General features: G+C 37.5%; 1 protein-coding gene across 4 annotated transcripts in view; it reads right to left on the bottom strand.

Annotated features, from left to right (window-relative positions):
* The window catches only part of FKTN (fukutin), an 83,853-nt gene that overhangs the window by 28,714 nt on the left and 42,531 nt on the right, over positions 1-12,608 (bottom strand). For 3 of the 4 annotated variants that reach the window (XM_045467347.1, XM_045467344.1, XM_045467346.1), the window contains 3 exons: positions 10,348-10,477; positions 5,353-5,486; positions 3,704-3,831 (listed from right to left, as the gene is read on the bottom strand). In XM_045467347.1, coding sequence (XP_045323303.1) covers positions 3,704-3,831; positions 5,353-5,486; positions 10,348-10,477 — 392 coding nt within the window. The remainder of the gene's footprint in view (positions 1-3,703; positions 3,832-5,352; positions 5,487-10,347; positions 10,478-12,608) is intronic. The other variant, XM_045467345.1, reaches the window with a different exon arrangement.

Here is a 12,608-nt window from a genome sequence, read left to right as displayed (position 1 = left end):
TACAGAATAAAAACTTCACATCCTGGCGGCATAGTTATTATATGCATCACCTTTTATTGCTAGTGATTGAGACTCTGATGAAGAAAAATAAGTATAAAACAATCCAGACCCACTGGAGTAACGAATCCAAGTTACTACTGTGCTGAAGATACTATGCTCTGTGCCAGAGCAACACAATAGCAATAGTGGAAATAATAATATAGTAACAATAGTAGCAGCAGTAGCTGATATTTATATAGCACTTACTGTGTGCCAGGTACTATTTCAAATGCACTACGTGTATTAGTTCATTTAACCTATTAAATCTTAGAAATAAGCATTTAGGATTAAGAGTACAATAGCACTGGGGTTAAATCTTGGCCCAGCCATTAATGAGCAAGTTACTTCACTTCTCTAACTGGTCGTTTCCCATATCTACCTGGGAGTGAGAACACCTAACCCACAGGGATAATGTGAGGACTGTCTGAGATTATAAACATAAAGTACCTATCATGTGCCAGATAACCAGAAGATGCCCTAGCAGCTATACCTTTATCATTGCTGTTAATATTATTACATCTGAGGACCAAAAACATCATTCTGCAGGCATGCAGAGTAAAGTTTCAAAAGGGGAACTTTTTTCTTCCTTCCTGAGTTCCTCTTTAGCCTTTTTTAAAATTGTAAGCATTCAGGGTGCCTGGGTGACTCAGTCGGTTAAGCGCCTGACTTCAGCTCAGGTCATGACCTCGGGGTTCGTGGGTTTGAACCCCGTGTCGGGCTCTATGTTGACAGCTCAGAGCCTGGAGCCTGCTTCACATTCTGTGTCTTCCTCTCTCTCTGCCCCTCCCCTGCTCGTGCTCTCTCTCTCTCAAAAATAAATAAACATTTAAAAAAATCGTAAGCATTCTATGATATTAAGTTTTCCTCAGAATGAATAACATGAATACAAAGTGAAATATACAGATAAAAAGACCTTTAGATTCGCTTTAAGAGTTTTTTTTCCTCTAGGAATAGTGCTGGTGAAAATACTATAGTTCCTTCAAGTAAATAGTGCTGAAAAGAATGAAAATGGCATATGGCTGGGGGAATCTTCCAAAGAAACTACTCTACACAGCCATTCCTGTTCTTTTCTCTGCCTTTTAAGGTCACAGTAACAGGATAGAAAATCTGGGACTCACACCATCTGTCCAGACAGTTCCATCACTGCTCATTTCTCTTGTTAAATAATCAGAACATTTCACACTTCCCAAACACTGCTACCATAAAGAGCAGCTAAAGCAGAATGAAAGAAGCTCTTTCTATGCAGAAATGTAGCGGTTAGAAATGAAGAGTTCTTTTGAAGTTTGTGGGTTTCAGACCATGTTAGTGAGAAGAAAGAAGTTTATGCCCCCGAAGGAAATCTAAGAATAACAGAATTATACTACTGGCTCTAGACATTACCTTTCTTTGAAAAAAGGTGACATTCTCATATGAGTTCTCTATGAATAGATTTGGCAGTTTAATATTGACTTAATTATATAGGTTTCTTCTAATCTGTCAATTTCTCATAAGACTAAGAAGAGAAATAGTTTTCTTTACCACCACTACAACTGCTACTCCTAGTAGTATTAATAATAGTAGTAATTAATAATAATTAATAATAACTATTAATAATAGCAATAATACTTACTCGGCACTCGGGACATCCTTAATTCTCTTCAAACCCCCCTTTTTTGTGTATTAACTCAGCTAATCCTTAACGCCATTCTATGTGCCAATTTCTGTTATTATTCCCATTTTACACTTGAGGAAACTTATGCACAGAGAGGTTAACTAACTTGCCCAAGGTCATAAAGCTGGTAAAGTATAAAGCTGGGATTCAAAAGTAACCAGACTGGCTCCATCTCCTCAATTTCTAGGCTATACTATTTTACAGTTTTTAAAGAAGCCTCTAAATTATACATTAAATTCAGCTTCATCATATTTTGAATAAACAAACTATAGCTGAATGTCATAAACACCCCCATTCACCTAACCACAAGTGAGAATCTCAGTTATATGTTAACATTAATTTGTCTTCTAATCAGAGCTTTAACCCAGAATGAATGTGTTGTTATCATAAAGCAAAATAATTTTTTATATTAAGTACAAGTTTCAAGAATATGCACCAGGATCAATGTCAATTTGGGGAGACTTTACAACTTTGAGAAAAAGGTTTGGATTACTCTCAAACCTCCAGAATTTAAGCTTATGTGAAGACTCCTGGCCTGCAAATAAAGATTCAGCACTCCCGAGAGGGTGTGTCAACACACCCAGGAGAAAGCAGTCTGAATATGGCATTTCTCTTCTGTGCTACAGAATATTCCCCAATCTGCCCAATGGATCAAATTTATTCCAAGTTAGAAGCTCCAATCTGAGTGGTAAGTGAGGCAAATTTATGCTTCTGCTCATATAACTACGATAGTAATGACGGCAATGATAATAATCACATTAGTAATCATAATATTACTAATAAACAGTAGCAGTCATAACCACCATTTGCTGATAACTTAGTAAGTGCTAAGCATTATGCCAAGTGCCTCATATGTCAGGTGTATTAGGGAGACAGTGGGGAGTTAGTGGTTAAAGAGATGGATGGACCGTGTGGTCTTGAACAAAGAACTCACGTTTTCAGCGCCTCACAGAATACCTACTTCCTAAGATTATTTTGATGATTAGATGTGTTAACACATGTGCAATGTTCATAACAGTCAAACACACAGGAGTACTACCCAAACTTAAGAGACTAGGAGATTAATGTTCAGAAAAGCTAAAGGCCACACATGGGTTAGGGTGCAGCTAAGGTCTCCCAGGTCGGCATGACTCCAAAGACCAACTCTTTGGGAGCTCGTCCTTGTTCCCCTTCATTTGCGCTTCTCTCTCTCTCTTTCAGAATTGAGAATAGGTCGATTGCATCACAAAGGAGAGCATAGTTACTCTACTGTCATTTTTGTCTTTTCTCATCAAAGTTTTACTATGGCAGCATTAAAAAAAAATGTTAAAAATGTCAATCTGACATACTGTACTCCATCAATTCTGAGACATTTCCCCCCACCCAAATTTTTCCATCTGTGAGTCGTGTGTTTTAGAATTATAATTGGCAGTATTTTTCCTTTCTTAGTAGCGCATAAAATAATAGTGCATCTTACAATCTATATCATCTTACATTTGACAAAATATGGCAGCTGTTAAGCTCAAGGAGTATCCTTGAAGGATTAGCCCTCAGTTTATACTGAAGGCACATTCCAGAGCTTGCCCAGTATGGTGGCCTCAGCGCAGCTCAGTCCCAATTTTCTCATTTAAACTTCACCTTGACGATCTCCTTCTTACTGACTGTTAACCAATTTCCATCAAATTAACAAGCTCCTATAACTTTAAAAGCCAATCAGTGTTTTGGCTAAGGCTCTGGGCTTAGTTTTTGTGTTCCTTGTTTTGGTTTTCCCTTTCTGATGACTCAAGGACTTCTAATCATAATGACTATTTGGACTGAGGTCCCATCCCATGGGCACTTCCTCCTCTTACACTGTCCTTATAAGTAGTTCATACTTTTCCAAACATAACTGGGCTTTATGGGTAAACTGAGAAAGTATTAGCTAATAGCGAAGCCTTGACATTCTCTTGTTTTTCATTTTCAGTTACTTCCTTATTTCTACCTTCTGAAGTTATCTCTAAGAGCCCCTTTTATAAGTACTTATCTGGTTCATACTTAAATTTTTTTCCCGTTTTGGCCTGAGTGCCTCCATTCCACATATGGTCAGTCTCTTCATAGAAGAAAAAAATGTCGAGTTTTACATCATCTTTTCCCTGGAAAGATAGTTCCAAGCTGTCCTCTACCTAAGGGGAAGATGAAAACCTTCATAGACTGTAATGAAGGAAATATATTTTCTTTAAAAAAAAAAAAGATTGTGTTTTATAGAGGGAGAATATTGATCGTAAGAGAACATGTTTCTTCAAGCCAAACACCTCTGAAATTGGGATTTATTGGTAGCGTACCATCATTTGATTTCTTTCTTAAATGCATACAAAATAATGTTGCTTCTTACAATTAAAGACAACTCAAAGTAAATAACTTACAGTAGCCAATTACCACTCTGCACAACATCCTGTTCCTGAGCCCTTTTCTGACTAAAGAAGGAAAGGAACCAAAGAAAAATGATTCCCTTTAATAACCAAGTAAAACTATTAGGAAATAAGTCTCTCATCAGAATCAATAATGAGTACTTAAGTAAACATGACATCATAGAAATTCATATACAGCCCATAAATCATTACACTATGTACATGAAAAGAGGAAGAAATAAAAGTTAAAGATACAAAGAATTCTGGGAGCATTTCCCTAAAGAAACTTAATCTACAAATAATTATGTTCCCATTAGACTTGGTGCATCTGTCCGTTATGGCACTAATCACATAATTATTATGTGTTTTTCCCCCAATTAGACAGTGAACTCCTGAAGGTAAGTACCATAACATATGCATCTTTTGGTCCCAGGTGCAGAGCGCAGGGCCAGGCATAAAGTGAGTGTTGAGTAAACATTCTCTGTACGCCTAGAGTTCTCCTGCTTTGACTGTGACCTCTGGAAATATTTTACTAAATTTTTTAATAAACCAGAATAATTATGATGGAAAAAGTAATTTTTCAGTGACTAACCATACTTCTACTTGCTTCCCAGGACAACACCTCCCTGGGAACAAGCAAATTAAGAGTAAGATGTTTGAAGAAAAAAAAAAAAAAAAGAAGTAAGACATTTGCAAGGAATCATGGGCTTAGAGCATAGAAATCAAATTGTCTAAAAGGAGATTTCATGTAAGTCATGATGACCTATTCCTAGTTGAACTCTGAGAAAATTGCTATGACCCAGAACCTATGAAGTAAATATGAAATTCAAGAATTATTTGAAATGATTCTGTATTTCTAACCCTTAGCCACCAAAGGACCATTTCATGTTGATAATAATAGAATGCCTAAGGGAACATGAAATTAAAGGATTCATGAGAAACAACATAACATCAGGTAAGGTAGGTGGGATTCTTAATTATTGTATTAATTTTATATTATCTGGTACATTAATTATCTGTTATACTGTTATCGAATACAATGGCAATAAAATCATCTGCAAGAGTTCAAGATCCTTTTCTCCTTCTCAATGTCAGTAGAAAGACAGATTTTCTAGTTTTCCTTAAATAGTGTGGAAAGTCACATAACAAGATTCTGCTGAAGTCATCCTGGCTAATACTGAATGATCAAATGATATATCCAACATTCTTAACCGGTTATCTCTGAGCTGTTTAATACAAATTCTACTTTTGAAAAGACATATTACTTATGAAGTAAAGAAGATTTTTATTACTGACCTTCCCAAATTTGTGTTTGAGTGGAAGTCCTACATCCTGAAATGCTGAAATAATATCAGATTTATAATCTTGTATAAAAATTCCTAGGTCAACATCTTTACTATAAGGAATAATGTTGCATTGCCGATACCATCCTAAAAATAAAAAAGAAGAGAAACAAGAACATTTTTTAAAAACTTAAATTAAGAAAAAATTAGTCACAACTGTATGATGTTTTTAAGAATGGATTTTATTTCATAAGATTAGACTTAGAGTGCTTTACCAAAATTATTTTAAAAAATTAAATCTGTGGTTATAGAAGCCACTTGTTGAAGAACCTTTTTCTTTCCTTCCTTCCTTCCTTCTTTCCTTCCTTCCTTCCTTCTTTCCTTCTTTCATTCTTTCCTTCCTTCCTTCTTTCTTTCCTTCCTTCCTTCTTTCCTTCCTTCCTTCCTTCTTCATTCATTTTTACTGGCCTGAGCACTCATCATCCTCAGAAACTTTCATGATGTATTTTAATTTCTAAATAAGCTATTGGCTTTAATAATGTTACCTGGGCCATCCATTAAAAAAATTAAGTTACTTTTGAGAATTTTGATCAGAAACCCCTAATGATGAAGGCTGCCTTTAAGGTATGCTAAAAAATATAATTTAATTCTTTTGCTTAACCAGTATCCTTTCTCTGAGCTGTAATTTGTAGAACTTAACAGCTCTGAACAGCTTGTGTTTGATGGGTCATATAAAAAAACAGCAGTATCAGGGGCGCCTGGGCGGCTCAGTCGGTTGAGCATCCAACTCTTGGTTTCGGCTCAAGTCATGATCTCGCAGTTTCATGGGTTTCATGGGCACTGATGGTACACAGCCTGCTTGGGATTCTCTCTGTCTTTTCGCCCCTCCCTGACTCACACTGCCTCTGTCTCTCAAAATAAATAAATCAACTAAAAAAAAAAAACAGAGCAGCATCATTCTCAATTTTCAGCACCCTGACAATATCAAAAATATTTCTAGGTAAAAACTGAGAGCTTTTTCCCTGAGATCAGGAACATGACAGGGATGCCCACTCTCACCGCTGTTGTTTAACATAGTGTTGGAAGTTCTAGCATCAGCAATCAGACAACAAAAGGAAATCAAAGGCATCAAAATTGGCAAAGTTGAAGTCAAGCTTTCACTTTTTGCAGATGACATGATACTATACATGGAAAATCCGACAGACTCCACCAAAAGTCTGCTAGAACTGATACATGAATTCAGCAAAGTTGCAGGATACAAAATCAATGTACAGAAATCAGTTGCATTCTTATATACTAACAATGAAGCAACAGAAAGACAAATAAAGAAACTGATCCCATTCACAATTGCACCAAGAAGCATAAAATACCTAGGAATAAATCTAACCAAAGATGTAAAAGATCTGTATGCTGAAAACTATAGAAAGCTTATGAAGGTAATTGAAGAAGATATAAAGAAATGGAAAGACATTCCCTGCTCATGCACTGGAAGAATAAATATTGTCAAAATGTGAATACTACCCAAAGCTATCTACACATTCAATGCAATCCCAATCAAAATTGCACTAGCATTCTTCTCGAAACTAGAACAAACAATCCTAAAATTCATATGGAACCACAAAAGGCCCCGAATAGCCAAAGGAATTTTGAAGAAGAAGACCAAAGCAGGAGGCATCACAATCCCAGACTTTAGCCTCTACTACAAAGCTGTCATCCTCAAGACAGCATGGTATTGGCACAAAAACAGACACATAGACCAATGGAATAGAATAGAAACCCCAGAACTAGACCCACAAACGTATGGCCAACTCATCTTTGACAAAGCAGGAAAGAACATCCAATGGAAAAAAGACAGTCTCTTTAACAAATGGTGCTGGGAGAACTGGACAGCAACATGCAGAAGGTTGAAACTAGACCACTTTCTCACACCATTCACAAAAATAAACTCAAAATGGATAATGGACCTGAATGTGAGACAGGAAACCATCAAAACCCTAGAGGAGAAAGCAGGAAAAGACCTCTCTGACCTCAGCCGTAGCAATCTCTTACTTGACACATCCCCAAAGGCAAGGGAATTAAAAGCAAAAATGAACTACTGGGACCTTATGAAGATAAAAAGCTTCTGCACAGCAAAGGAAACAACCAACAAAGCTAAAAGGCAACCAACGGAATGGGAAAAGATATTTGCAAATGACATATCGGACAAAGGGCTAGTATCCAAAATCTATAAAGAGCTCACCAAACTTCACACCTGAAAAACAAATAACCCAGTGAAGAAATGGGCAGAAAACATGAATAGACACTTCTCTAAAGAAGACATCCGGATGGCCAACAGGCACATGAAAAGATGCTCAACGTCGCTCCTCATCAGGGAAATACAAATCAAAACCACACTCAGATATCACCTCACGCCAGTCAGAGTGGCTAAAATGAACAAATCAGGAGACTATAGATGCTGGAGAGGATGTGGAGAAACGGGAACCCTCTTGCACTGTTGGTGGGAATGCAAATTGGTGCAGCCACTCTGGAAAACAGTGTGGAGGTTCCTCAGAAAATTAAAAATAGACCTACCCTATGATCCAGCAATAGCACTGCTAGGAATTTACCCAAGGGATACAGGAGTACTGATGCATAGGGGCACTTGTACCCCAATGTTTATAGCAGCACTCTAAACAATAGCCAAATTATGGAAACAGCCTAAATATCCATCAACTGATGAATGGATAAAGAAATTGTGGTTCATATACACAATGGAGTACTACGTGGCAATGAGAAAGAATGAAATATGGCCCTTTGCAGCAACGTGGATGGAACTGGAGAGTGTGATGCTAAGTGAAATAAGCCATACAGAGAAAGACAGATACCATATGTTTTCACTCTTATGTGGATCCTGAGAAACTTAACAGAAATCCATGGGGGAGGGGAAGGAAAAAAAAAAAAAAGGTTAGAGTGGGAGAGAGCCAAAGCATAAGAGACTCTTAAAAACTGAGAACAACTGAGGGTTGATGGGGGGTGGGAGGGAGGGGAGGGTGGGTGAAGGGTATTGAGGAGGGCAACTTTTGGGATGAGCACTGGGTGTTGTATGGAAACCAATTTGACAATAAATTTCATATATTGAAAAAAAAATAAAAAATAAATAAATAAATATATTTCTAGGTATATTTACTATGTATCTACTTCTTAATTAGGTGCTATAATACTGTTCTAAAAAACCAAAACCTTACTACTACTAAGCGCTCTTGGATCTCCCCTAGTATCCTTCTAATTCTTTCATCCAAATTATTCAGAAAGTAAATAAATGTTTACAACTGTCTTTACAGGCACTGCTATTGGGCAATACTATTTGGAATTCTAAACTTTAATTTCATTGTACCATAGATCTAAATATCTAGGATGGGGTCTATCTCTAGGTTGAGAAAAATCTATACTCCACATCTAGCAAAGAAACATAAACTCTTAAAAATGGAAGGCTCCTTAAATATCATCTAATCCAACTCCCTCATTTTGCTCCTAAATGAAGAAAATCATGGGGCTAAAAATGCAAAACAAATCATGGCAAGTGATTAAGAGGTATTTCTGATGACATCATCTATAACACAATCTTGCTTCAAAAAGTTAAACCTTAAAGCATATATCACATAAATGTGTGAGATGTACTCTCTTTTTCTTGGCTACTCTTGGTGCAAGCTCCTTGACAGAAAGAACCATGTGAATTTCCATAGAGCCTAACAGATAGCCTAATCATATATCCCAGTTTCTGTCTATCATACCAACATGATTACTAATGGCACTCCTTTTCACTCTCAAGAGTCTCTTGGACAATAAATTATATAGTAACACTATAAAAATGGGAGCAGAATTGGGGCGCCTGGGCAGCTCAGTTAGCTAAGTGTCCGACTTCGGCTCAGGTCATGATCTGACAGCTCATGAGTTCAAGCCCTGCGTCAGGCTCTGTGCTGACAGCTCGGAGCCTGGAGCCTGCTTCAGATTCTGTATCTCCCTCTCTCTCTGACCCTCCCCCACTCATGCTCTGTCTCTCTCTCAAAAATAAACATTAAAAAAATTTTTTTAAATAATTAAAAACAGGAGCTGAATTAATTTCTGTACAAATAAAGTTATAATCAAAGAATACAGTTACAACCAACTACAGTTATAAACAAGTAAATAAAAACAATTAAAACTTAAGGTTTTAAATAATTCTAAATTGCAAAGGAGTTTGATCCAATGTATCGTGGAAAGAGACCCATAAATGTTTCTTAGGTTCTAACAGCAACTTGCCTGAGGACTCTAGAAAAGTCTACATTTCCCATCTGAGAATGAACAGAATGTGGGAAGGCAGTGATGCCCAACCAGTAATACTATCAGTGACTTGGAAAAGATTTGTGGGAATACCTTATGCTATGTCCTTTAGCCCTGCTCTCATTTGTGTGGTGTAGGTAAAGAAACAGAACAGTTAAGCGTCCAACTTCAGGTCAGGTCATAATCTCACAGTTCATGAGTTCGAGCCCTGTGTCGGGCTCTGTGCTGACAGCTCAGAGCCTGGAGCCTGCTTCAGATTCTGTGTCTCCCTCTCTCTCTCTATCCCTCTCCTGCTCATGTTCTCTCTCAAAAATAAATAAACATTAAAAAAAGTTGTTTTTTTTGTAAAGAAACAGAATAGAGGGTTTTTTTTTTTTTTAAAGGCAGAACAATCTTTAGGATAGAAATAACAAAATGCTAACCTAAGGATTACCTGGAGATCAAACACAGTCTACCCATTCTGATATAAATTTTATACATGGCTTACAGTTTTTGGTAAACACAACATGGCCTTCCTAACTCTTCTATGTTTCTGAAATTAATGTCTTTAAAGAAATCAATAAATTTCTGTTCCATGCACTACGCTTATTCTGTCTATAAATATGACACTTCAAATATCACTGATGTTGTGTCATCTCAAGCAATCATCCCTAAAGGCAAAGAGGATGAAATGACAAAAAGACAAATGTAAAGCAACAAAGAATTTTACCTAGACAAGTTCCACTGCTCAGCCAGAACCGGACTCCCAGTTTCTTTAACGTTCTGGCTGCTAGCTGCAACAATTCCTTTGCACTCTTCCGAAAGGCCATGGCTTCCACAGTGTTATCATCAAGGTACTGCTACAGATAGAACAGTCAACTATTACAGCCATTTCTAAATTGCTAGAAATATTTTGGTGACATCTAAATTAAATTTGAAAATTAACCCCATATTATAAATTTTTCTGTTATAAAAAATCCAGTTTCAGAGTTCCTTGTTACTTGCACATTTATTTTATAAGACCACAGGAGCAGATTCTTCGAAAGACAAGTAAAAGGGGACGAAGTATAACCAGGATTCCCAAAGGATGAGACTTAAACCTTCATCCACTCCCTCCTCCACATCACAATTTAGCAGACTAGGCAGTTAGGAGAAAAGAAGACTAATTCTGAGAGCTAAAAGCATATCTGAGCAAAATGCATTCGGTGACGTTTTCATGATTCATGGATTCAATTGGTCTTTTGAGACTGCAGAGTGTAGTAGAAAGAGCCTGGGATTTTGAATCAGATTATCTGTGTTTAGGTCTAGCCCCTCTTCTTCTCAGTTGTGATGCGGGGCATCTCACCTCAGAAGAGAACACAAGCTCTATGAGGAAAGTGACTTCATTTTATCACTTTATCTCCAGTGCCTGATGAGCAAGGGAATGAGAGAACAAACCTCTCTTATATATAGTTTCCTCACCAGTAACTTGAAGGATAATAATTATACTTTGCAGGACTGCTGTGAAGATTTGATAAGACAATGGATGACAGAAAAATGTCTCATAAACTATGAAGTTCTATACAAATATCATCATGATCATTTACTTGGCCATGCTTTTCTAAGTTTCTTCATTTTTAGACTATTCTAGACTGAGGAAAACACTATAAATTCTTCAGTGATGCTTCACTACCTATGGGTCAAAATGGAAACTTCTTGGCATAGCAGAAAAGGACATTTGTGTTCTGGTTCCTGTCTACTTGTCCAGCCTCATCTCTACCCTCCTCACACTTCATAATACAGCAGTAACTTCTAACTCCCCCACTATACCACAACTTTTTGAGCCTCCGTGTCTTTACACAAACTATTTCTTTTATCTGAAATGCTCCAGACCAACAAAATCTTTTAGGTCTGTGTTCCACCCTTTGAGAAACATTCCCTAATTTTCCCAGGAAGATGTATGTATTTATTCTACCAGTACTGCCCTTTTGTTCAACATTTCAGGGAAAAAAATGTATTTGTCCTAGATACAAAGACAAATGAATCTGTTCAATGAGTTGTAATAGTTACCATGTGTAAATACTTTGACTATAATTCTTATCATATTTAATTCACATTTTTTATTTTATTTGTTTCCTCCGCTAGGCTATAAAGATGGTTCCTGGAGGGCACATACTAAATCTCCCCACCACTGTAGATACAAATTTAGAATCATGCCTGGCACATAATATGTGAACATCACATAGTGGAAAATGGGTAAATAAATAAATGAATATGACCCTCCTACACTAACCCTGCCTATAATATCCTGTAATATCCTGTCATTCTTTCATAATATAACAGGAGAAAATATGGTTCCTGGAGGGACTCTTGGGATTTTTTTTTTATTTATTTATTTTGAGAGACAGCGAGCGAGAGTGGGGAGAGGTGGAGGAGAAGGAGAGAGTGAGAGAGAGGGAGAGAGGGAGGGAGGGAGAGAGAGAGAGACAGAGAGAGGATCTTAAGCAGGCTTCACGCTCTGTAGGGAGCCTGACACAGGGCTTGATCTCACCATCGTGAGATCATGGCCCGAGCCGGTATCAAGAGTTGGCTGCTAAACCGACTGAGCCACCCAGGCGCCCTGGGACTCTAGGGATCTTAAGAAAAAAGTGTCCCTAGGAAGAAAGTGGGCTCCCAGAAGATAAACTGCCTTCTCCAGAACATACAAATTATACAGGATCCCTTCAAGATGAAAATATCTTCAGAGTCATAGCTTCCCTTAGAACATATAACTGGAGGAGTACCTGGGTAGCTCAGTTTTGGGCGTCTGACTTCGGCTCAGGTCATGATCTCATGGCTCATGAGTTCGAGCCCTGTGTTGGACTCTGTGCTGACAGTTCAGAGCCTGGAACCTGCTTCTGTGTCTCCTTTTCTCTCTGCCCCTCCCCTGCTCATACATGCTCTCTCTCAAAAAGAAATAAACATTTAAAAAATTTTTAAAAAATGACTGGAATGAGGGGCACATGTTCTTAC

The sequence above is a fragment of the Leopardus geoffroyi genome, chromosome D4, assembly GCF_018350155.1.
Source record: "Leopardus geoffroyi isolate Oge1 chromosome D4, O.geoffroyi_Oge1_pat1.0, whole genome shotgun sequence".
NCBI classification, from domain to species: Eukaryota; Metazoa; Chordata; class Mammalia; order Carnivora; family Felidae; genus Leopardus; species Leopardus geoffroyi.
The sequence above is the reverse complement of the archived record's forward strand: the minus strand, read 5'-3'. Positions and strand labels throughout refer to the sequence as shown.